This window comes from Accipiter gentilis, chromosome 4 (genome assembly GCF_929443795.1).
Source record: "Accipiter gentilis chromosome 4, bAccGen1.1, whole genome shotgun sequence".
Taxonomy (NCBI): Eukaryota; Metazoa; Chordata; class Aves; order Accipitriformes; family Accipitridae; genus Astur; species Astur gentilis.
This window is the reverse complement of record NC_064883.1, coordinates 25,983,881-26,010,630: the sequence shown is the minus strand read 5'-3', so window position 1 is coordinate 26,010,630 and position 26,750 is coordinate 25,983,881. Positions and strand designations below refer to the sequence as shown.

General features: G+C 37.1%; 1 protein-coding gene across 4 annotated transcripts; it reads left to right on the top strand.

The window, feature by feature from the left end:
• Positions 1-37: 37 nt before the first annotated feature.
• Positions 38-26,446, top strand: NSUN6 (NOP2/Sun RNA methyltransferase 6). Of its 4 annotated transcripts, none has more exons than XM_049799180.1 (12): positions 38-133; positions 4,565-4,673; positions 5,423-5,578; positions 7,247-7,326; positions 8,529-8,638; positions 11,377-11,530; positions 13,171-13,252; positions 15,677-15,796; positions 18,643-18,787; positions 20,627-20,775; positions 21,727-21,852; positions 24,810-26,446. In XM_049799180.1, the coding sequence occupies exons 2-12, from the start codon at positions 4,599-4,601 to the stop codon at positions 25,020-25,022; spliced, it is 1,410 nt and encodes a 469-aa protein (XP_049655137.1). In that variant the 5' UTR covers positions 38-133; positions 4,565-4,598; the 3' UTR covers positions 25,023-26,446. The 4 variants fall into 4 exon arrangements, with proteins under 4 accessions (XP_049655137.1, XP_049655139.1, XP_049655136.1 ...); XM_049799179.1 differs by lacking the exon at positions 38-133 and adding an exon at positions 923-936; XM_049799182.1 differs by lacking the exons at positions 38-133; positions 8,529-8,638 and adding an exon at positions 921-936 and having other exon boundaries at positions 5,499-5,578.
• The last annotated feature ends 304 nt before the right edge of the window (positions 26,447-26,750 follow it).

Here is a 26,750-nt window from a genome sequence, read left to right as displayed (position 1 = left end):
CCGCCCCGCCCGGGGGAGAAGCAGCCCCGGCCGCGGTGGTCGGCTCTGGAGCGCGAGCGTTGCCGGTCTGCGCCGGCCGCGTCCGTTTCCCGTCACCGGGCGGTGCTGTGGCCGGTCCACGGCCTTCGTTACGGTAGGGCTTGTGGTTTTCAGGGCACTCCGTTCTTTCCTGCACAGCAAAGGCTTTGAAACGAGGGGATTCGTTTTCAGTGCTGGGCTACGGGTTGTTGCACCGGGACTTCCTGAGCGGGTACTCCGCTTTGCTCACCCGGCAGGGTCGGTGGAAGAGCACGGACCCTGCTCCGCCTTAGCGAAGGAATCCGCAGGCACTTCCGCGCGGGAGGGCTGGAAACACAAAGCCTGTTATTTTAATCCACTCGGCAGCATTTAGGCTCGCTCGTGCGAGAAAACAAAACAAAACGCCCGCTGTCAGCAACCTTGTGCCAAATTATCGTCTCTACATACCGGCGTTGCGTACTGAACTTGTGGCCTGAGCTACTGCAGCGTCGCAAACTCGCTCCTGCCCCGTAACGCAGGGACCCGCCGCCCACCGCGGGCAGCTGCCGGCAGCCATGCGGGCGGCCCTTCCGAGACACAGACCTCGAACCCCCAGGCAGGGAGAAGGACGTTGCGACACCCTCCGCCCGCAGGGGAAACTCCTGCGGCCGCCCTGTAAAGCGGCGACAGAGGTGGCCAGGGCCCGGGTCGGCCCCGCGGCTGCCCTTCCCGTGCCCTTTTTGTGGGGGTGGTGTGCTCCCACTGGGGGCCGGGCGGCCACGTGGCCGCCGGGCGGCAGAGCGCTGCGGCGTGTCTGGCTCCCATAGTAACAGCCGAGCCGGCACCGCCCCGTCGGCCTCCCGCCAATCCCCGGGGGCCGCAGAGGCGGGACTTCCTGCCGCTGCCGCGGAGGAGGCGGGACCGGCCTGGCTCGCGGCGGTAGGTGGGGACATGGCGGCGTGTCGCGGGTCTGCGCGCCGCCGGGGCCGCGTGGAAGGCGGCCCGGCCCGGCCCCTGCGTGCTCCGCCCTTCCCGTGGCTTCCCGGGTCGGGGCAGGCCTGTGTTTCCTGCGGCGTTCGCGGGGGCTGAGGGGGCGGTGGCGGAGCGTCCCGCTGAGGCGCGCCGCCTCCCGGGTGCCCCTGGGCCTGGCTTGAGGTGTCGCGCAGGGCCTCAGGGAGGCTGTGAGGAGCTGTGCCCACCCACCCCCCTCCCCCCCCCACGCACTTGGTGTTGTGTTGCGGGTGGGGGAGTTAGAGGACGGAGCCCCCAATTCTGTTCCCCACAGCAACGCGCCAACTGGCTTTTTCCTCGTGTGGGAGGAGGTGGGCAGAGGGGCGTTGAAAATCAAATCTTGCTCGGTATCTCTGGGTGCTGGCTACGTGTGACAGCTCGCAGTGCTTACGTGCGGGCTTAGATCAAAGCCCTGGTCCGGGGTCGCGTCCTGTACACCACCCCCCCCCCCCCCCCCCCAACTCCCAACAGAGGCACAGGGAAATCCGTAAGGAGGTGGTGAACAGGGGCTGATGCTCCCTCAAGGGCTCTCTTCTGAAGTCCGTCCAGCCTTTCCTGGGGCAAGGTATACTGCACAGCAGGTCTGTGAAAAAAAAAATACCTCTCTAGTTTCGAACCTGCCTCCTGCTAGTTCTGTTTGAAGTCTAACTCTTGTGTTTGAAGAGGCACTGGAAAGTATTCCTCATCAGTCTTTCTTCCTGCCACATCTGAATTTATAAGCTTTTATCCTGCCCCACTCAACTCTGTTCCCCAGCCTGGAAGATTGAAAACTGTTTAGTCTTTACTTGTTTGACAGCCATTCCCGATCTATAGGTCATCACCTTTCCCTGAACCTTTCTAAGCTACATTGTATCTTTTCTGAGATTAATGAGCATTGAAAGGACATACACACAGAGCTGAAGCTGCAGGTTGTGTGGGTGTGCTCTGAACCTCCAGTTGTGTGGTTTTAAAATTTCCAGGCTGCTTACAATGGTTTTATTTTTGACTGCTGTTTTTAACCAAGGAACTGCTTTTCATTTGTGTCTTGTTCTTTTCCCTGAACTAAGCACAATGATAGTGGGTTTCTTGTATTTGTCATTTGAATGCATGTGTTGAGCCCACATGCCTTACAGTTGCTCTGTGACAGAGCAGCTCTTCTGCAGTAACATTTCGTACCAGGCCCTATGAACTAGTCGGGGTCAAGTCTTAACTTCTCCTGTTATGTGTTCCTTGACTTCCTAAAATGTTCATTAACTGTGGTTAAAAGCACAGATTTGGCATCTTGCTTCTGTGTGACGTCTACTCTGTCTACACAGGGAGAAGTGACATCTCCTTGTTTTTATTCTTGTTTTTCTGTTGGCCCTCACTGGGGCATTTTAATAAACTTGTCATCCTGTTTAGAATGATAGTGGTTTCTAGCACATTATAACTTTTTTACTTTAGTATGAAATTTCTAACCATAGATTCTGCGCTGTTGACATAGTAGTCTTGTTATTTTGTATCATGGGACTAGCTTCTCTTTGATAACACATTTAGGGAACTTTATTGCAGTTCTGCCCTTTGTATGCAGTGTTTTTGACCAAGAGGGGTTTTGGTTTTGACCACCTACTGGCTCATGTTTCATGGTGGCATTCAGTCACATTTTAAAAATAAGGAAGAAACAAGTCCTATTGCCAACATGCTGTCAGATCAGTGGTTGGTTTTCCATGAAGAAGTAACTGTAATTGTGAGATCACCTCAATCATTCTGTGGGATTCTGCTGTAGTCATAAAATACCCATTTAACATCCTAAAAAGATACTTTCATAATGTTAATACTGAAGTGACTTGTAGGGCTCATAAAGTTTTCAAATGCCTGCTTGATTCTTTTCAGGTTTCCAATTCTTTAAAAAATTCACAAGTATGGGATTTTTTTAGATGCTAGTTTATTATGCTTCTGAAGAAAAAACTTTCCAAATGTGAACCATATAAGGGGGATTTTGGTGATTATTATCCCCCCTTCCCGCCCCTAATGTAGGCATCCTAGGACAACAGCTCAGAGGCACGATATGTCACATAGTCTGAAATGTTAAAACAACTTTGGTAATTTTGGTTGCAATATGAACTATTGTAGTACTATTAGATATATTAGAAATATCAAGGTAAATCCTTTCGGTCATTTTGTTAGATTCTAAAAAGAAGTTCATCAATTCTATTACAGTTTCTTTTTTTTCAAAGGCTGGTAATGTTGGGAATAAGGCTTTGAAACTCCTACCCATGAAACTGAAAGTTGCCTTTGTCTGGGCTTGAAAGTTAAATCTAAAATACATAACATTCTTCTAGCATTACAACTTCAACTGAATCTGAAATATCAAAAAAAGATATTTTTGAGGGATTTTGTATGATAAAAGTGACGAATAGCCTCTTACTCAAATAGAACAAGTACCAAACTTTCTGAGGTATTTTCTCCAAGTATGTTTAATACAGTGAAAATGTAGGACTTCTGTATTCAAATTTCCTTGTTATGGATGGAATAACCCTCACTGATGGGGGGGGTGTTCTCACTTTTCCTCTAAGTTGGTGTAAACAAACTATTAATTTTTTAGGAAGTCTCATTTCAGACTGAAATATAATATAATATAATCTTTCAAAATACAGGCTATATAGAGGTGGGCAGATACAATTTGGGAAGATAACTGTATTTTATTACCTACAGAGAATAATTACAAAGATTAAAAGCTGCATCAGGACTGAGCTACAATAGGGAGTTCATGCTTTGCAGAAGGAATTAAAGCAACATCTGGAAATTTCCTGTACCTTTTAACCATGCAATCTTTCACCAGACAGTTTGAAGATTTTCAGTAAGGATCCGCAGAGCTTCTGTTGCATTAATGCTTTATTATTCCTACTGTGAATTAAACACAGACTCAAGAGAAAACTGTTACTTATAGTTCTCCTTTTATTTGTAGGTATATATGGAAAAAATAAAAATCATTGTCCACAGTCATGCACATGTTCCCCCGTTATGAAGTTTGGATAATTTGAACTATGGAGGAAACCTAAGAAGTTAAGCTTGAGAAAAAGAAATCTGACAGGGAAAAATTAGAAGATTATCTCTAAAAATGAACAGATATGATGAGGTAATAGAATAAGAATTTCAAAGATGGGACTTAGAAGAGTCAAAGCTAAATTCTGTGAGGAGCCTTTGTGAGTGAATTCTAGGACTAAACAGCAAGTTCTCCCCAAGGATAGGTAAGGGAACTTTAATGGGACAGGATTTAGAGGTGGTGACACTTTCTTCCCATTTCAAACTGATACAGTAGCCTTGGAAGATATGGCTGGGAAGGATGTGACAGCAAGGATACCAGTAGCCTCATTGGAAATGCTAAACATGTTAATGAACATGTTCTGAAATGTAATTAACAGTAGTGTTACAGTCATATCTTGAGCACTAATTGGAATTTTGAGCACAGTAAAATTGCATTATTAAAACAGAAGAATCAGAAACTGCAGCTTAGTTTGTGGTACATCCTTATGTTACATTTATAAACTTAACATAATATGATAAAACCACTAAGAAAATATTTTGCTTATTTCAGTTCTTTACCAGCAGATTTTAAAAACTAAAGGAAGATGTCTTTTTTCCCCAAAATCTCTTTCCAACATGAAGTTGAAGAGTATCTCACCAAAGTGTTCAGAAATAATGAGGTATGTGAAATAGATGCTACTAATCATCAACAAATATTCACTAATTGGACACTGTTAATAGTCCTTTGATTTAATATTTTATGTGACTTTAATACCTTATAATAAGGTATTGTCTTCACATTAGACACAGATTTTTTATATATAGTTCTATTTAAAATGTAAAATTATTCTTTATGCCCGTTAGCTCAAAGTAACATAAAAATACTTAAAGTAAACTTAGCATAAATCTGAGACTTCAGTTTTGGATCCTACTGAAGAATGATCACAGAGAAAATTAACCACTTATTAAGCACATAATATTGACAAGAAATACTCCTTTACCCCAGTGTAGAACCAAAAATACTATAGACAATCTATGATTTCCTAATGTCAAAGGACACAAAAATGTTGGTTTTGTATATTGTGATAAGAGTTATTAATTCATAGTTTTGAATCTACTCTTCCATCTCCTTAGGACTGTTCTTTGTGCAGCATCACAGACCTCGCTAGCAGTTACTTTTGGTACTTGCTGCAGCCTGCTTACAATGATCTTGCTAATGCAACTTTTTTTTTCCAGCAAGTCCTTTTCAAGAAATTTATGAGGTTTTCACTGGAATTAGGCCTCCAGACATAGACATTCCTCACTATTGCACACCACACAACCATATTCCTTCATTTCTACAAAATGTTTATTCAGTGCTTTTTTTTGCACTGAGCAAAAGGCTGCTGTGTGAATCTCTTTAATATAAAGTTTCTTCTTTCACTTTCAGCTTATCACTGCTTTAGGTACACAGGAGGCGGAGAGTAAATATCAATCTCTGTTAAGTCATCTATCTCATCCACCAGGTTTCACAACTGTTAGAGTTAATACCCACTTGGCCTCAGTGAAACATGTGAAAAAATTGCTGTTTGAAGAGGTCCAGAAGGTTTGTGCAATTTCTTTGTTACAGCAAAAATAACAGGATATTTCATCTTTTGCCTGATTATGAGAGCTTTTCATTATTGGAAACTATTCCTTAACTTAATACATGTCCACTAGTATTAACATTATGCAATCATATTGATTTCCTGTCAGCTTTAAATGTTAAATGAAAATTGTCTAGCAGTATTCCTCATCTAACATGTCCGAGAAAGGCAATAGGAAAGGGAAAAAGACAACTAACTCTTTTTCATATGGCAGATCCAGACCTTAGATAGGATTGGGGTACTTCTGTAGTAAATACTGTAAAGGCATCATAAGTCTAGAGAAGATGGTAGAAAGAGGTAAAAACTGTAGTTCAGTATGCTGTGATCAGCATGTTTAGAACACTTTCATTTAAAATTAAAGGAGAATGGCTGTATGTCTTATTGCACAAACTGTTTAGGAAAGTGAGAAAACCTGTATGTTTTAGAAACTAGATCCAGAGTGATGCCCTGCAGCTGCTGTATTTTCTTTTTTTAACCTGTTTTTAATCTTTATATGATTTTCTGTATTTTTACTTACCATAATTAAACATTTATTTATCTGATAATATGTTAGCCATTATGTTTAAGAAGTAGATTATATTGAAACTCTACCCTAGGTTTTCACTCTCTCTGAAAAGATCCAGTTCTTCTTTAAGTAGATTATTAATGCTAGTGGGTGTGCAGGGAACTATTGCATGACAGGAGCCAAGACATTTCTGTGATGCAGAGGCAGTTGACAGTATTCTGCTGGCTGGAATGGTAATGAGTTATGCTAATTTTAGCCTGATTGTAGAAATCTGGAAATGTGTATTGCAGTATGATATTTTACTTCAAGGGAAAATGCTTTGCTGAAAATTGAATTAAGACTGGCTTTTCATAAAATTTTTGTATTTTGAATTGAGGTTACATTAGAAAATGAAACTACATTTTTAACAAAATTATGCTCATGGATTGTTTTCTTTCTTAAGAGAAAATACTCATTTATCAGATGCAAACTAATTTATGGTTTTGCATGTTTTAAGGTTATATTTTAGAAGGCTCAGGCGAGAAGACAGCATCTTTTTAAAGTCCAGGAACAGTTTTAATATGGCAAGCTGTCATTTTTTTTCAACTATATGCACAACTCAGCTCTCAGTACCTAATCAAAGTTAAGCTGAAAAGAAAGATAAAAAGTATTACCAACCTGGCATATTAAGTAAGACAGGCAATACGTAAGTAGAGTTAAACAGCGGTTTATAATTAATAACATCAAAAAGATAACACAGATTAGACCCAAGCTTCTCTGGTGGTGTTCCTGTGATCTGATGACAACTTGACACAATCTTCTTCCAGAAGAAAGCAAAAACCAGTGGTAAGGTTGTGAGTGTCAGAACACCGGCCCCCTCCCTGAAGTCAGTTCTCAGTGAATCCCTTTGTGGCTTTGGTATTTCTCAATTTATTAAATTAATTAGCATTTTACACCAGTATTTTTAATATGGAGTGTCTCCTTACACACTATTTCCCAAGCTGTCTTAACTGTTTTCATTACATATGGTTTTTGTACTCTACAGCTATAATTTATGAATGGAAAAATAGTTTTCAGTCTAATTAAGTACTTAAATACTAGGTTTTTTAGTATTGCTTAATAATTATGTTTTTTAATGAAACAGCAATTTAAAGGACTGTGTGTTCCAGTTCTTGAGCACCCGAAACTCCAGGACGTCTTATTAATTCCTGTCATTGGACCCAGGTTTGAAATTTTTAGTCTTTAGCCTTAAAATGTCATAACACATATTTTACTTATAGACTTCTTGTTAAACAGTTATGAGAACTAACTCACTATAAATGAAGCACAACTTCATTTATATTGAGACCTAGTGGACAGTCCATATCCTAACCAGGTCAGAGTTTTAGTCTTTAAAAGATGTAAGAAAACATAAGAGTTCTCTCCTTATTTATGAGATGAACTTGTTATAGGGAAAATGTAACATAAATACATCCTCTCTGGAAAGCCAGGTAGGTGGCAGACAGAAGAACTAAACTTTTGAGGTGGAATATAGAACTATAGCTAAATACAGGCAGGGGTTTCTTCCACTGGAACGAAGTCCAGAGCAAGACTTAGGGAGACTGGATCAATAATGCTGAGAGGATTCCTAAGTCAATTTTATCCCCTACAAAATGACTATTCATTCTTCATTATTAAGCTATGTTTGGATATTTCTCATGTTGCATCTGTGTCTGCCCCTACAGAGTTTCTTCATTGTTTTACTGAATTCACTGATGGACGTTTTATTTGAAGTATCTTGTTCATAATGAAGACTAACATACTTCAGATTCAGTTTATATCATGATGAGGTAGAGATTGGTAACAAGTAGTGCTAGTTTGTAAATGCTGCACATTTAATAGCATTTAATGCTTTTATTTATTCTTCATTCATTCATTTAATTCTCTTTTGTAGCACCTTTTTCTGACCATTCTGTTCTTTTTGTATGAAAATATGTTTACACTTTAATAAGTTCAAGTAACTGTCATCTTCACAATTCTTACTGGCAAAGTTCCTTGCACCTGGTTATACATTTGTTATAGAAGTACTGGGCAATTCTTAAACACAAAAAAATCACTTTACAATCATCTGGCCTAGAAAGGGTTAGAGGATTATTTCTCCATCCCAGTATAATTTATTTGTATTCCTCTGTCAGGTTCATAATAGTGGCAGAATGTGTCACAACCTGCTTTATTTTGAGGACTGGTTTCCTTCTTGATTCTTTTCTTTGATTCCTCTGGGACTAAAAGAAATCTTTTAAATGTAATACATGATAGTCAACTATTTTTTCTGTTACATTGTGACAAAAACAGTATTTATGAACTAGACTTCACCTGGGGGTGTTTGGTTTTTTTCAGTATACTTTTTTTTAAAAAAAACAACCCTGAGCTACATTTTGTATTTTTAGGCGAGATTTAAAAAAACATTCATCTGAAGTCATTGTTGGAGCCCACTGTGGATATGCAGTACTTCGAGGAGCACATGTTTATGTCCCTGGAATCATATCTACCTCAAGATGTAAGACTTCTCTAAATACACCCAGTTTAGTTGTAAAGAGGACGGAAAAAATGCCACCCTTTGATGACAATTTCCGATAAATAGAGACATTGATTTTTTTTTTTTCTATTCACAGCTGAAATTAAGCTTATAGTTGTTGTAATTTATGGTAAATATGGTTTTTAAAGTTTTTCTGGCTTTGTTTTGAGATTTCCACTATTTTTTGCATTATACTTTTGATAAATTGTATGTAATTATTTCTCACCTGGCCTGTTTTAAGTTCCTTTTTCCATTTGCAATTCCTAGATGAAGTATTAGTTCTCAAGGATTTCAGTTTCTTGTTTTCATTTGAAAATCTTTTTAAAGAGCATGTTCAGAGTAAAACCTGGCTTTTTAAGAGTTTATTTACTACTGAATACTGTAACTTTTAATATGGATGTTCAGTAGAATAAACTCACAAAAGTTTGCCACTTTCCAGTCTCATCACACACACACACACACAAAAAAGAATAAAAGGAATGCCACAAAAGATACATCTGAATGGTAACTGGATGTATGTGATTATTTAATAGATACTATTTCCAGATGTGTTCTTTCTTCATTCAATCACAAAGGCACTTGCCTTCATGATCCTGTCAGATTCTAAGTTACAGATCTAAACCCACGGATTTTCTTTTTTTTTAATCCATTGGCAATTCATTTGATATTGTTTGTACATGAGAGATCTAGTAAAAAGGTTTTTTTCTATTGATGAGAAAAATCTTCAATGTTAATGTCACATTCTTAAGAAATGAAAATTTTTGTTTCAATGCTTGTGAGACAAGATAAAAAAATCTACATACACATGCTCAGTGTTCAGCAGCCTATTTATTTTGTATTTAAAGGCCAAATTAACTTTATGTGAAACCAGTATAATTTTGGATGAATCACCTCAGATCTACTAATCATCATGGTTCTTATTATTAAACAAAGTGAGTCAGGAAAGCATTTATCTAGACACTTAACTTCATTGCCTTTCAGGAAAAAACCTTCAAGAAGTTTTAAGCATGTGTTTAAGTCCAATTCACTGAACAGGAATGTTTTTCAATCTAGGATTTGATAATGAAATAAGTATATTGCCATAGCAGTTGTTGAAACTGCTTATTTAGACAACCTCATAAATATTCAAATCCCTCTTTGAGTCAACTAGTGATTTATCATAATTGCTGCATGTAATTATGTGTGCAATATCAATTCAAAGAAAATAAAAGATACTATAAAATTTTAGGAATACTTCAGGGGAATTGCAGATAGTAAAATAAAATAAAAGGGCATTCTACCCACTTGAGGCCAAATATAATAAGGCTGTATTAAGCACAGATGGTCTAACTAGGGAAAAAAGAGTACAGCAAAACCACACATTTAATCACTGAACTTGCAACCTAAATGAGGGTAAACTAATTATCAGGGGGCTTTGAGTTTAATTTATCTAATCAAACTCTAAGCTTTATGTTTATGGAATGCCAGTATAAGCTACAAAAAGCTGTAGACCTGTACACAGTACTAATGCATTTTGAAAGGATGATTGTCAGCAGAGTGAAGTAAAATCCCTTATGTTTGAATACTGCAAAAAATCATTGGCAAATATGCTTGATGGAAGAGTTAAATTGCTGCAAGTTTTTGTTCAGTGAAGTTTAAGCAGACAATAACAGTAGGCTATCACATACCGTTTTGTGTCACATTGTGTAAAAAGAAGCTATACAAAAAAAGAAATGTTTAGTGGCTACCGAACAAATATTACCATTTAAAAATCCCAGGGCATTTGTGCATATTCAGAAGGCCACTTGAAAATGGGAAAAAAGATTTCTAAATACAATTCAAAGAATTCTTGGGAAGCTGAACTGTCATTAGTCTTACTTGTCATATCTGCCAGTTGCTCCAGCCAGTCAGACACGTCAGAAATGTAATTTTGGAAAATTGTTTATTGCTGTCAGCATAGGCCTTTATTTTTAAGCATATTTTTCAGCCAGTCAGTGCATAGAACTTGCTCACTATTCTGCAAAATCACCTAAACCATCCTCCTTTTCCATCTATTTTTGTTCTAGCTCAGAAAGTTTTTTAAGTCCCTAAGACTACACTTCTAGAGTTTGTTGTGTATTTACATACTTTACTGATCTGGAGGGTTTTAATTGGAGATGTAAAACTCTTCTAGAGAATTACTGAGAACAGCAGTTGCCTTTGAGGGAGGAGAGCCACACCAGAAAAATTGTTTCAACAAGAATATATCATCACTTGTGTCAAAGGAATAGTTAGAGAAAAAGTAGCAATAGCTATGTTCTATCTAGCTATTGAGATGTCATTAGACAAATTTAGTATTGCTGTCTTTGTACAGTAAGTGTGAACCAGTGTATTTGATGTATTTGCGAGCCTGGAGCACACACAGAGGACTGAATCCTGAAGAGTGTGCTTAAAACTTACGGGTGACCATGCGGTGATAAAATAAAGTGAGGATTTGTCTAGCCTTTTAAAAAACAAGACACGCTGTCTGATTTGTAACCTTGTGTCTCTCAATAGCTCTAGTCATTTGGTAGCCATTGTTTTCCATGTACACTTTCAAGCCTAATGTCAGTTAATCTTCTCCGATTACATTAAGAAAGTTTAAGTTTTGCTATGATACAGGAGTTCAAGTAAGTATTCTACTGAAAATCCTAAATTATTTGGTCACTACTGTCTTGTCAAGTATAACATTAATCTCAAAATTTCTGTTCTTCTTTGCACAGTTATGAAAGCTGGTGATCTGGTCTCAGTGTATTCAGATATTGAAGGGAAATGTAAAAGAGGAGCCAAAGAATTTGAAGGAGTCAAAGTTTTCCTTGGAAATGGGATTTCAGAACTGAGTCGCAGTGAAATCTTTAGTTCAAGTGGCCCATTGAAGTAAGACCATAGTAACTGCAATCTATACCTACAGCTTTGCAAAGGGACGAGAGAAGATGGGAAGACATTTTGAAACATTCTGTACCCGATGTGAAACCACAAGATAGCTTTGACTGAGACCTCTGTTGCATGTTGGGATTTCCAGTATTTTTTGGGAAGCGTTAGTTTCTGGGAATATAATAGAATTGTGCCTCCTGCTGTCTTCTGTAACTTCACAGCTAAGGTAGCAGCAGTGTGATGGCAATTATGATTAAAGTACTACAGTGAGTATTAGCAGACTCAACATTTAGTTTCATAGTGGTATCCAGATACCAGTTTACTTGATTGGTAGGAGGAAATAAATGGGAGCCTCTTCAGAATTTTTGTTTAGCGTATGACTTCAATAATATAGAACAAACAGGAGTGACAAACATTCTCACTGTGGCAAAACTGCATTTTGGTAAATTTTTCTGTACCACTTTCCTATCTGCATGGAACAGAAGTGCAGCCTTCTCGATTTCTCCATCTCATAAAAATATTTGTAGGGGCTTTTTTTGGTGGGGCAGGGGACAGAACATAAGGTCAGATATCTTAAAAAAATTAATAGTATTTGCCAAGGTAGTTATCTATTTCAAGATTACTTGCTGTTCTATTTTGTTGCCAAAGCATATGGTTCCTCTTCTGTCATCTAAAACACATACAAAAAGCAGTGTAGGAGAGCATGAACATCAAATTAATGACCAAGACTTTACATCCCAAGAACAAACTAGAAAAGGTCTAGTCAAAAATATTACATTGTCAGAGGATTTCTGATTTATTAGAGCTTAAATATAGTAGAAGTATTGGTAGGATATACCTGTTGAGTTGATGACCAGGAATGGGAGTATGCAGCATTAAGTCTCGTGTCTGCAAGCTTGCTTTCTCATATCCTTCCTTCTTGTTGGACTGTGCAGTGCATATGCAAAATCATACTAATTCTTGTTATCTTCAGTAATCTATTGTATTCAGGCTCAGTATTGTTTTTTCTTGTTTTTCTTTTTATCGTTGTCCATTTCTTTGTACATTTGTCTTAATTTAATGAAATCTGTGTCAGAACTTCATATTTAAAACTTTTAGGATGCTTCTAAGTTCAAACCTTCACTTTGCAGGCATATCAATGTTCCTGTGAGGCTTTTGAAATAGAATTTCTTTAGTTATTTGACTGAAATCTCAGACAGTCTAGAAAAATGGAGGAAGATCAAAGTAGGAAATCATATGCCAGTGCCCTAGTGTGTACATGGTTAGCAAAAAGCAGTTATGGATTGAAATTAACATATTTAAATCTGGTTTTAAGCATTTCCTTACATTATCAAGGCTTGCATTAGATCTCGGTTTGTTTTGTATACAAAAAAGGTAAATTTTCTTTATGCAATTTTTACAGATAGTTCCAATTTATAATGTAGTACATTTTTTGTTATGGTTTACCCAACTTAATGATGGACTTTTAAAGAATATCAGATTACAAAGTTGTAAAAATATTTTTTCTTAGTTGATTTGTAAGTGCTTTCATTTTTGTAAGGTTATTGTTTCAAGTTTCCATTTTTAAGCATAATGATTTTAATTGAACACTGTTAAAAATTATAAATCTGAGTAGTTGAAATAGTTTTTTTCATGTTTTTCAGTGGGATGGGCATAAGAATGATAGAGCCAGTCTACCTTAGTCCTTCGTTTGACAACGTGCTCCCCAGTCATTTGTTTTTGCAGGTATGTTTGTTACAAAAATAAGTCTGTACTATTTGCAGAATAATTAATATCCTCTAAGCACACATTAATACTTTATCTATTCATTTTGTATTATGGCACCTAATTCACTCTTCACATTTAAAGAAAACAAAGTATTTAGAATGAAGTTGGTATCTACATGTAGGTGGTTTAATCATACTGCATCTGAGATATGATATGGGACTTCAAAGTAACTTAAAAGATATTAACTTAAAAGCTTAGAAATTCTTTTTGCATAGATAGTCTGCATAGAACTTTTTGGTTTTGGAATATGCCTATGAACTCTGAAATATGAGCCTGTTTCAGGGTTCATCCTTCTGTAGATAATCAGGAAAGTGTCCAAACAGTAGGTTGACTTTAAGTTGAAGAGAAAACCCGTATCTTTTTAGCCCTAATGAAAAAGATCCATCTGAACAAAATAACCATGACAAATCTTATGGTAGCACAGCTTTCACTGCCTCTTACCACAAAACTGCAGAGCTTCCAAAGAATGACAAATTTTTGTGTGGTTTTTATTGTAAAATTTAAGAACTTATTTCAAGCTAGCTTTTCCTTTTGCATCTTTAATTTCTGTGATACCTATACTCCTTCTCCTCCACAATAAAACTAATTAAAAGCAATAGTCAGACATGACAAGTGGCCACCTGTGATATATTGAAAAATAGGATAATGAAATCATGGAACTTTCTAGTTTTCTTATATCAGGTAAAATTCTTGATTTCAGTTTGATGACACAAAAAAATTAGGTGAACACCTCAGTTAGATATCTAAGACAACTAGTGTGCTAACAATGGTACTATATTTTTTAATATAAATATGACAATTTAGAAGCAGAGTTTAAAACAAAATCAAACTGTTCAGCCTTCAAAAAAAAAAGTTATTTTAATCTCTAAAGTGAATGTAAATTTTACGTCAAATAAACCCTTGTTCAAAGATATCTCTGAAATTCTAAATTATCTCATTTGATTCATATAACTATAACTATCACTCAGATAGTAAGTTAAATCCTTTATTACATTGAATTCTCTTAGTCACTATTTCTTTTGTCAGAAGAGTCAGTCCACCAGATGAGTTATTTTTATGCATATAATCTGTTTGTAATTGATCTTAATATTTTAAAATCAGCATCAGTGCTTTCTTCCTGTGTGGGCAAACCATAGTTTATCAAGCAATATATTGTCTCATGGCCTGCAGTAAAGAAGAGGCCTTTTCTTCCCTGATTCAGCTTATTAGAGTACTTGCTTTCAAGGAACAGAATTGTTAGAGAGACAGGTTATTTAAGAGACTGTTGCACATGGGAATTTAGATCATATTCAACTTCTTGTCCACCAGGATCCCCATGGCCTTCTCTGCAAAGCTGCCTTCCAGCCAGTCAGCCCCAGCCTGTATTGGTGCATGGGGTGCACCAGGTGCAGGAGTTAGCATTTCTGTTTTTTAAGCTTCATGAGGTTTCTGTTTCTCCATTTCTCCAGCCTGTTCAGGTCCCTCTGAATGGCAGCACAACCTTCCAGTTTATCAACCACTCTTTCCAGTTTTGTATCCCCTGTGAACTTTAGGGTGCACTCTGTTCCATTATCCAGGTCCCTAAGGAAGAGGTTAGACAATGTTGGTGCCAGTGTCCACCCATGGGGTACTCCACTATTGACTGGCCTCCAGCTGGATTTTGTGATGCTGATCACAACCCTTTGAGCCTGGCTTTTTTGACTTGAATTTGCCATGTGTGAGATGAATTATTCATTTTTTTGAACACTGTGGCATGGAACTCGAAACTGTGCTATCCAAAGACAACATGTAGTAAGGACAACTTTAAAAGGTTTTTATACCTTTGTGTTGAACCAAATTAGAAGAGAATCCTGCAGGATATTTCCATGTTGTGAAGATGCAATACAGTGCACAATTATTGCATATTATTTTTCTTCAGTGCATCTGTTCTATTTATACAATTAATAGCACAGTTCAGCTTCTTGGTACCTTAATTCAGCAAGTTTAAACTCCTGCCTATTGATCTTACTGTTCATTACTATACTACACCAGCATGTTCATATAGTAAATGTTCCAATAAACAGGTCAATATAAAATACTTGTCATACACAGAGCTGCTCTGTGTCTGTAACAGTATGAGCTTATTTTATTTTGACTTTTAGCACTGTAGTCTCCATAGTCATAAACACTTAAACTTCAGTCATAGATACTCTATATACAGCTTTAAATAAAAAAGGAGCCACTGGAGACTTTTCACCTATACTGTCTCTTTTATATAATCCCAACAGTTCAGTTTCTGTTAAGGAACTGACAGCCATATCATAGGTATCTTCACTGCTGAATGAATTTTTGTTTCAATGAGTTTGTCATTCCTTAATAGAGAACATAAGGTTTGAATTCTCCCATATTTGTTTTTTATGATAGAACTTGCCTTCTGTGGTTGTGAGCCATATTTTAAACCCTCAGCCAGGAGAGAGAATTTTGGATATGTGTGCTGCACCTGGAGGGAAAACAACCCATCTTGCAACATTAATGCATGACCAGGTAAGAGTAGTCATTGAGCATTTTCTGTCTCAGTGAAGAAAGCCTGGCCACTGTTCATTTGCACAGCTCACTTCACTTAGCTGTCAGAATGCACAGATAATTTACAACAGAAAACAATTAATATTTGAACGTTTGCTTACCCATATGTTTTGCCACACATCAGAGTTACTGAAATGGGCACAGACTATCTTTATCAAATAGTCATCATCACATTTAAAACCTTATTTGCTGCAAATTGACCTGTTGAAATGTGTTCGATTTCACTTTTTGAATGTTATTGATGTATTTGTAATGGAAGAATTCATAACATGCAAGGTAAAGTTATGTAGGAACTGAGAATACATGGAAAGCAGAGGTTACAACTGTGTGCCAAAAGAATGCACAACTCTGTACAAAAACATATTAAGAAGTTCCTAATCCCATTAAATTCCTTCTCAGTAAAAATTATCAATTATGTGGTACAAATATGATCTTAGACTGAATTTCTAGTCTGTGTTTGTCATTCTAAGGTAGAAGGTCACAACACCAAAAATATCTCATAAGAAAGTAACATTATGAGAAGAAACAACAAAAAAAAATTAGAGAAAGACAAAGGAAAATAACACACAAGCCAAAAAGAATGTGGATATAGGAATAACAATTTGCATATATTAAATTGCTTTATGTAAAATGAAAGAGAAATGCAGGTTGCTCATTTCTAGCAGAGAGGGGGGAAAAATGTGTAATGTCGCTTTAAAAATTTTTTAAGGCATTATTATTTTCATTGGAATAGGGTTATTAGAATATATCAGATCATTTAGAAACTGCACTTTCGTTATGCAGTACTTCCATGGTTGTCTGTGCATTAATGGTAAGGTACAGTGGGTAATGATTTGAATGTATTTAGAAAAGATGTATTCAGTTCTGTGATGGTTTGGTTATTGAAGTGTTTCTTCCTTCAGTATGGAAAGTTTGCAAACATGCATTAGAGAGTCATTAGACATTTATTAGATAGATTTATAAAGCTTCCAGTAAAGAACTTTGGTGTGATAAATAAAGGAAGTCTGTAAAAGCATATATTTCTGTCATGGATTCATTTACCATCTGTACTTTTTCGATCTGTGTATGTACATTTTGTATAACTTTGCATAACTGGTTTTTTGCCCTTAGTCAATTTAGATATTTTGATACCACTCCAGCTGAAGTGGTAAAGATTAAGAATACAGATGTTGAAATTTATCTGAATTGGTTTTCCTTTTCTAAGTATATTGAGATACGGAAAAAAATTTGTACTGCTTTTTGATTCTGAAGTTCCATTCACAGATTTTCCATACTACATTTCCATAAACAGTAATTAAATTATTAACATTTAGAATATTTGAATCAATCTTATATTTTTTGTGATTTAATTGTAAAAAATTATTATATTGTTTTTGGATGAGGTAATCAAAATGTAAAATTACTCCGTAATGTTAAGAGCTTTTAGTAGGAACTGGGAATAGTTAAAGCTTCAGAGTTTATTCTGGATCCCAGTCCAGACCACCGTTTTTTCCAGATGTCTTTAAGGAAGTTTTTCTGGCAGTGGCTGGTATGGGCTAGTGGGGAAGAACTGTTGTCTTCCATCTTGTTCTTTTTTCTTAGAGTCTCTCAGGAGAGGACTTATCTCTTTATATTCAAGTACAGCATATGTGCAGCAAATCCACTGTTTCAGCAACAGACCTAACTTGCAAGCACAATCAGTTGTTAGTGTGCATGCGTAATAGGTTGAATGGTGATAGGGGAGAAGCAGTGGCATGTGGTCATTGAGTGCTCCTATAAGAGGTGATTTGGCTTACGGTAGTTGAAGGCCGGACACCATTGACACAACATAAATCCTTTTCTACTTCTCAGTCCTAGGCCTACATATTGGCTAACATGACATACAGTCAATAACTTATTTTTACTGAAGTTTGGTTTGGTTTTTTTTACACTGTCTATATTAGTCATGTTACCCTTCCATAAGCCTCTAGAGAGCCATCACCAAGTAAGAAAAAGTTGTCATGTTTTCTCAGCAGGCTCTATTTGCTATAGCAAGTCTATTACAGGTTTTTGGTCTTTGGGGTTTTTTTGAAGATAGTATTACTGTTCTGGATTTTACTGATGCTACTGTTTACTTTCCTTTGTGTTTAGAGATTTCATCTAGCAGATAGTGGTGTGTGTCTGTTTTGATTTATCTTGGGAGAGGAATAGAGAAATCTTATTCTCTCATATAAGGAATAATATGTAATTGTGAGTCCCCTCCCCCACATCTAAATTTATTATAGTATTTACAGTATTTCCTAAAGTAACTTGAGTGACAGCTACTGCAAGTATAATGGTATGTTATGAGTCTGAGCAAGCCAGAGGTGTTGCTGTGGGCCTCATTTCCTCAGGACTGAGCTGTATGTGAACATGTTTCCTACCATCTCCATGCAAATTTAAAACCTGTTGACCTATTTTACCATGTATTTGAGACTTCTACCCTCTTTCAAATGATTACATTTTTACCTAACTTAGTGCCCAGTAAAACAGTTCAAAACAAACAAAAAGAAACTAACAAAAAAACCACTTGCCAGAAGTCAGACATTATAGGGTCCTCAGGGAGTGACTGTGCCAAGCAGCTAGTGCCAGTCAGAATGCACACAGCTTCAGACTAGTATCTAGCCTAATGCGGGTATCATGGAAAATATTGGTGAACAAGGACTACTGGAGTGTGGATTTAATAACAACAAAATTCTGCAGGGAAAACTAAGCCTCATTCATTGCGCTGCTCATGGGAGTGGGAAGAAATCAGGAACTGCACATCCATTTAATCCCTATGCTTTTGATAAAACTTCCCTTTTTTTCAGGGTGAAGTAATAGCCATGGACAAGACAGCTAACAAGGTCAAAAAAATTAAGCAGAATGCTGAATTGCTACAGCTGAATTGCATTAAGGCCTTTTGCTATGATGGAACAAAGGCACTTTCAGCTGAGAAGAGAAAGGATGAACAAGGTAAAGTAAACAACTTGGGTAGTAGTAGCTTTTAGTTGAAAACAGTAATCAGGTTTGCACTAACCGTATTAAACCTGCCACAGGTCTACAAGTCCTTGAAATCTTGGCAGATACCAAAGTTGCTTCAGCACTGTGAATGCTCTTATTTTCTGTTCTTTTGTGATAATCAGCTTCTCTGTGAAGCAAATACTATCAAACTATCTGTCCTTATCACAACCTAATATGCTCAAAGAAAATGCATACCTTTCCCAGATAATATCAAAGACTGAAGCCTTAAGGCTTCTTCCATGATAACGTTTAACCCCATACTCTGAACTGTTTGACTTAGTCTGAGAAAAAAAAAATTTTGCAGAACTGTTTGGCTTTTCTGACTCAGAATCCTCATCTGTAAAATGGGGTTATTAATACCTAACTCCCAGGAGTGCTGCAAGGTTTAGTTCATTGATGTTTGTTCAGCTGTTCAGGGGAAAGTTCTATAGAAACACAGTGTATTATTTTAAGTTCATTTCATTTGCTTTTCTGAAGTGCTGTATTTATGATAGTGGTTCTGTTCCCATGATGGAATGATTTAAACGGTATCTGCTGTCTTGATTATTTTTGGTTTGTTGTGCAAAGTATGCTGTTCTTTCTCACTCTATTCTATCCCAGTCACTGGTTAGCATAAGTAGGAATCAGGTTGCATAATTCACCTTCCTTGTCCCTATTCCTTGCAGTTGGTTATTCCTGCTTTGGAGGAATAAAGGTACTTTCTTAATAGTCTTTATATGAACATAAAATATTGTAGGTCATATGTAGCACGTACACAAATGAACAAGAGCTAGCTGTAATACTGAGAGATCATGAAGGCTTTTCTGTACATCTCTGCAAGTAAGAAATGACATATTTTGAACACTGTAGTAATGGATCAGAGGTAGATAAATCAGATAGATAGACTCATTTTGTAGTGCTGCAACAAGCTAGGTAGCAGTAGTATGAAGTCACTCATTTTCACTTGTGACCTAACTTGAATATTTGAGGAACAGAAGGGGGAAAGGAGGTAAAGCATATATATAGCTCTCTTCCTCATTGGTTACCCACAGATACAGGTATGGAGCCACTTTTGTCTTGGTGATGCTGAGTTGAAGAGTCGCTCTAGCACTAAGGCGATAGAAACTTTTGGGCTGTTGAGCCAATGGAATTCAGATGAAAGGATAGGTTCTGCATATAGGAGTTACATATTCCTTTATCTATCCAGGTAATATTCAGAAATTGTTCTTGTCTTCACAATCCCTGTCTACTGAATTGTTCTGCTGTGGAGACAGCGTGTCACACATTAGAGCTTGTAGTATTTCATGTTACTATGAAGTGCTTTATTCTCTACAGATATATATGCATCGCAAGAAATAGTTATATAGACAGTCCAATTATTATTTAAGGCAGTCATAACGGTTAACTACAGGCTTCTCAGTAAAGATTTGCACACTTGGTTCAGTTATGGGCCGACTGTGGTTTATTAAAGCCTATATGTACAACTCTGTACCCACACCTCTGACCAATCATATTTCAACATTTTTGTTTGATTACTTTTACATTTTACTTTCAAATTATTAAAGTTAAAAAAATATTATTGCCTGAAGGGATCATGTATTATTTGAGCCTACAGAACTAAAACTCTTTAGTTTTCTGGGAGATGAAATCTACCACCAGCAGTGCTGAGACTTGTCTCTAGCTGATATTACTTTTGCAGACACTATCTATAGAACGTAAATGTTTTATGTCAAGGAAGCAGTAATAGCTTGTCCTTATCTATGGTGAAGGAAAGCAACAGCCACATTTTACATTACTAACTGCTTTTTACAGAAGGACCTCCATTCTTACCAGAGTCATTTGATAGAATTCTTCTTGATGCTCCGTGTAGTGGGATGGGACAGAGACCAAATATGTCTTATTCCTTGACATTAAAGGAGGTGACTTCTTATCAGCCACTACAGCGCAAGCTTTTCACTGTGGTACGTATTAATCATTGCGTAGAAAAGATAAATTGAACATAAATGCTTTTGCAGCATAGAACTTCACAGTAAAAAATGGTGCCTCATTTTCCCTACCTTTTCAGCAGTTAAGAAGGTAGTATTAGCATTCAGTTAACCTCTCAGCTCCACTGTATTTGTTGCTAGGTGAAGTCAATACATTGGAGCATGGGAAAGGTATATGTAAGCCATAGTAAATAAAAACCTTTGTATGTGTTTTTTCTATTCCTTCAGTTTCATCAGTTGTAATTTATAATAATCGCAAGGGTCTAAGTTACGGAGGAGGTTAAAGTCTTTTCTCTGCAGCAGCACAGACTCTTGTAAGTTCACCACACAGAACTCCCATGCAGCGGTGCTGTGAGGTACTGTATGGGATATGAGATGGAGTACAAAACCAGGAGGCCATATTACAACTTTTCATGCTAGTAGGAGTATGCTTAGGTTGATGCTAAAATGCAAGATTTCATGAAACTTGTCTAAATCTGAATTATATGTATTCAAAGTGAACCACAGCTTGAAAAGCAGCATAGCTATAGCTTCCAGGCCAAATATGTGGAAACAGTTGACATCTGGTATCACTGAAAAAAATATTGTGTATCTGTGGTTGGCAGCAGGTGATGAAAACAGAACTATTCTGTCTGGGATATGCAGAGCTGTACAAATAACAAATCTTACAAGGTGAATCATCTCAATAGCATTAATAAACTGCATGAGCTATAATGATGATTTGGAAAGAATAATATTTCTAATCCATGGGATCCTTTACTGTATTCCCTGAGAATTAGGCATTATCCTAATGCCTATCTTAGAAAGATTTGAATTTAAGTGCTAAGTTTTAATATTACAGCTTAATGGTTTCTTGGTTAATGTTGCTTAATATGAAAGTTTTTGCATTTAAAAATAAGCTGAACTATTGTTTATTTCTCCCTGCAGGCAGTGAAACTGCTGAAGCCGGGAGGTATTTTAGTATATAGTACATGTACGATTACACTCTCTGAAAATGAGGAGCAAGTTGCTTGGGCCCTGAAAACTTTTCCATGCCTCCAGCTTCAGCCACAGGTAATAGTATTTTCAGGGTAATTCACACAATCCAGTGAGCTTGTTTTAGCACTGTAAATTTACACATTATATATACTATCAAGAAATCTCTTTTTCACTGCAGACAATTTTAACTGCTGTGGATAGAAATAACACAAGACTTTCTAAGGCTCTTTTAAATCTATTTTCATGTTTAATTGAGCTTCATTTAGGGATCGTTAAGTAGTTTCCCACTGTGTACTGTGGTTGTTTTGATTTGTACAGCAGTCATTTAAAACACAACAGGGACAAAAGATAGTTCAGACAGGTTAAAATTTCTTTTGCAGTTGTTCTTAATGCATATATTTTATTCTCTTTTTTTGCACATTCACAGGAGAGATGAAAATTTTTTTATTAATGCCACTAAAGTAGTGAAGACTTGTGTAAAGGATGGGACATGAATGGAAAGAACCTTGTGTTTTGAGGAAGGAGGATTTTATATGTATGGGAGCTATTTTTGTGTTATGTAAAGGAATGAGAGAACAAATTTATTTTGGGCTCAGTGTCCCAAGAATATACCTTGTCTTTTCTGGAGTCAGTGTCTACCATTAATATGTCTGGGAGGAGGTAATCTATAGGGAGATAAAAAATTCTAGTATCTATCTACACTGCATACATTTCAAAAATATCTGTTACCTTTATTCTACCTTGAGAGAGTTTATCATCAGACTGTATGCGTCTCTCTTCCTCTTTGTTGATGCGATGAGTTGGGTGGGTTAGTTGTTTATCATCATGGCTTTGAGGAAGAGTCTAACTCTGATAACTGTTTAGCTTAGTTACACATTCTGTGATGACTTTTATCTGCCGTAAGAGGTTTACATGCATCTTTTAGCTGAAATTAAAAAAATATATACATAGGTGTGCAACAAGAAATTAAATGAAGGCTGATAAAGATTTAACAGAACTGAAGCTTTTCTTGAAAGATTTGTATGTCAAGGTTCTTCTGCCTGCTTTCTCACCATCCATTTACTAGGAATTTTTCAGTTCTGCCTGTTTCAACTGAGATTATACATTTTACCAACAGCACAAAAATTGTCCTCAATAGAATGACAAAGCAAAACACAAGCCCTATTAACTCAAACACAAGATTAATTCTGGTTTAATCAACTTTCTCTCACCAGTCTTGAATAACGCGCTAGTTTTCAAACACAAATGCCATATCTGTAAAAATTAAGATTTTGTGTATAGTATATTTTAAATGAGATGCCACTGAGTTGTTTACCCACAGATAGTTTATAGTATCTTATAACCAGTTCCCCAGTAGTGTAAATTAAGGTGATCTTTTCCAGTCAACAGGAAGCTGGAGTCTAGGGTCGACTTACCTCATGTTCCTTTATGTATTTCCCATATTCTTTAGTCTCTCAGTGGACACCTCCTTATATACCCAGTCCACTGTCTCCCACTTTCTCAGTTTAGCAAGAGATCCTGGAATCACATTGGGTAAGGAAAAAACAGGAGATGGAGCCATAGGCGTTGATCTCGTAGGTGGAGGTTACTGCATAGCAGCTGATCCTTTGTCTGTGCAGACTTATTTCCTCTTAGGGGTTTACATAGGAGATACCGTATATCAGCTTAAATGCAGTAACTTAACTGAAAGGAAAAAGTAGAGGAAAAAGTTGGTCTGTCTTTGAGCAAGTCACTTGACCCTGTGTAATATTGTTTTCCCTAGACTTTTACCTTTCCATCCTTCTATTACATTACTTCAAGTTGGTACCCCTGTCTCCCTTGGTATGTTATTTTTTCTCAATTTGCAATGGACACCTCATTTTTGTCTCTTACCTGGCAAGCACTGAAATCCTGCTGAGGGAGAGAAAGGAAGAGAAGAATCAGGCTACAACCTCTTGGCTGCCCAGCTTTACAGCACGCAGTACGTGGTTAAGCAACTAAGTCGCATTATGTGATGACTGGGTGAGCTCATGTATTAGCAAAGTGTGATGGCTCAAAAAATTCTCTGCTGTAGGCTCCATTATAGACTACTCTAGACTAGATTTACAAAGGAGATCTGTTTTTGATATTGCAATGTCAGCTTTTGCACATTTTCTTCTATCATCTGCTTACTGAATGAACTGAAAGAACAATCCAGCTAAGAATTTTTTTTTTTTTTTTTACAGGAATCAGTGTATTAAATAGAAAGCAGTCAAGGCTACTCACAAGAAATGCTGAGAAAAGGGCTATGATTTTAAACCCTTCTCCTCTCCAGGAGTTTGATGCCAAATGTCTCCTGAATTCAGATACATAAGCTGTTTCTTGCTTGCTTTCTTTCTCTGCCTCATATACATACACATGTAACAGTAGTCCCATCTACCTGTTAGTCTAATTACATGACACAGAAAATCTGAAGCTCAGACTTTTCTGCTGCATTATCTTCCAAAATGATGCCTTTTCAGGCAGTAATGTATCCTGGACTGGGGCTTTGAGTCTTTCCAGTTGGAGTTTTTAATGTGAAGAATCCAGGTATTTCTACTGCTGTTACTGAGTATATTAGTAACTGGCTAAGGAATCACTGTTTTTTGACTTAACTCACAGCTATTAGTACACAGAAGCACTGCATCATTTGAAAGTGGCAACCTGAAAAACCTTTAGACCTTCTTATTGTCTGGTGATAACAGCTTTCGATGTTTCGGTCCTTTGAATTAATTTAGAGCTGTGTACCTGTCCTCAATAAGTGCTCTAAACCACTAGGTTAAAGTGGATTAGGTGCACCACCACCTCCTCAAAGTATTTTGGACCTTGTATATAGGCTTGTATACATATTGGCCAGGTGAGGGCAAGAAAAGAAGGGCCACATTACTTCTAAATCCTCCCCTGGTGTGAATGATAAAAACCTAGCTTGTCCACGTTAACAGTTAGGCAGCTCTGCATATACTTAGCAGACTACATTTAGGGCACATAAGTACTTGATTGATGCAATAATTTGCTTTTCTTTGTTACTTAAAAAGGAACCTCACATTGGAGGAGAAGGCATGAGGGGAGCTGGACTGTCGCTTGATCAGTTGAAGCTGCTGCAGAGATTTGATCCATCTGCTGTGACATTCCAAGGAATGGATATTAATTCTTTGCAAGATTCCAGGGAAGATGATCTGATTTCACTGGCAAATAAGGACTGTATAGGATTTTTTATTGCAAGATTTATTAAATCAAACAGTAAATAAGCATTTAGGAATGCAACCTGAAAAAATATCTGTGAGTCTAAGAACAGTTCAGACATGAAGTGTGTTTCTTACTGCTGCAATGTTGCCAAGCCAACGGGGCTGACGGCAGGGTTGCTATGGCAGCAATAAAATCTGCCAGCTTCTGCTGGGAAAGAGCCACAGGTTGCAGAAAGTAAGTCACGGTTGGGGGAAGGGTAGTATCATTTTTAAGTCTCCATTTGCTTTTGTATTTACAGCAGGTCAGTGCATGAATGACAAGTATGTTCACTCTTACTGCTGTCTGTTCTATCTTTCCCCACATGAGTTGCTTACCTAGTGCGGCAAGCGTAGGAACAGGGTTTCTCTGGGAGGGGAAGTAGGCTACTTTATGAAATGCAAACATAAATAAAATAGATGGGAACTATTATTGTGAATTTTGGAAAAGGTGGTTTCCATGGAGGTTTACCAGTAGTTCATGTTTCATTAAATAGTTGCTTCATGAAACACTGTAACATTTTACAAAGAACTGTTTTATAAATTGATACTTAGAACCTCATTTCTCTTTTATTTTAATACAAGCAAGATTCTCTGTACACATAGTATATACACAAAATACGATTAGGCTTTGTAGCATGTCTTTTATAGCAGCATGAATATATTAAACCATCATCTCACTCTGGGAATGTAAATAAATATTGTTTCAACATCAAACTTCCCATGCATAAACTGTATTGGTTCTGAAATACCCTATTGGACTGGCTGACAAGTGACAATTTTAAAATCAAACATTTGCAACAGAAGGGGCTACAGTTGTGATTAATATATCAAAAGACAGAAAACAATGCATAATACCATCTGAAATGTTGCAAATCACCTTTCAAACAACTAAGAATATTAACTCTTTATTAGTTAGAAAGCATCACCAGCTAAAATCATATGAAAATTGAAACTGGGGAAGCATGCTAATGAGAACTGCATTAATACACTGCTCAAAGTTTTAATAACCTAAATTTCTTCAAGGTACTAGATGTATTTGAAAGTTCTGCTTCAGTTCCAGGGATGTTCTCCATTTGAACAGTACTCTCTTTTCTCAGTACTGCTGGAACTGACATTAGTACTAAAATTAGAGGGAAAAGGTAAGTACAATTCAAAACCATAAACTGACACCTCTGTGTGTGTGATTTTTAACTCTCACTCATAAATTTCCAGTTTTTGAAAGCATTATCTGAAAAAAGTCTGTCTTTTCACACATAACTATTTGTTTGGATTAAAAGGAGCGATATGTCTTTTATAAATTTGTCTTTATACCGTCAGAAGTGCTTTTGCATTTGCTCGCAACCGAAACAATTTATACAATTCTGTTTCTCAGTAGTCTGGTTCTTTACTTGTATTTGCTATAAATGTTCTGGTACTGTATGTTTTTTACTGTTCTTAAATAAAACAAATGTCCCTTCTTCTGTTCTTCCAAGGTTGACTAGTAAGTACATCCTTTGTAAGGTCTATCCTAGCTGGAGAGAAGGATGGAATTCTGGTCTCCTACTTGTCTACTTATGTTGGTCACTCCTTGCTATTAACCACAGCATGTCTAAAGAAGATTTAAAGTAATTTTGTTTCATCAGTAGTAGGTGAGATATCCTATTTAGAATCATGAAAGTTCAGACTATAAATTACAGTCTTTTTAGTCTAAATATGGCTAAAATAATTACTTGGTAACAAAAGGGATTAGTCTTTTATTGTAAGTACATGTTG

Bases quoted from the DNA above. Each gene is read 5' to 3' on its own strand.
- NSUN6 (XM_049799180.1), top strand. From the start codon at position 4,599: ATGTCTTTTTTCCCCAAAATCTCTTTCCAACATGAAGTTGAAGAGTAT. The intron at 5,579-7,246 runs GTTTGTGCAATT...TTAATGAAACAG, and splicing joins TGTTTGAAGAGGTCCAGAAG to CAATTTAAAGGACTGTGTGT. The intron at 13,253-15,676 runs GTATGTTTGTTA...TTTTTATGATAG, and splicing joins CCAGTCATTTGTTTTTGCAG to AACTTGCCTTCTGTGGTTGT.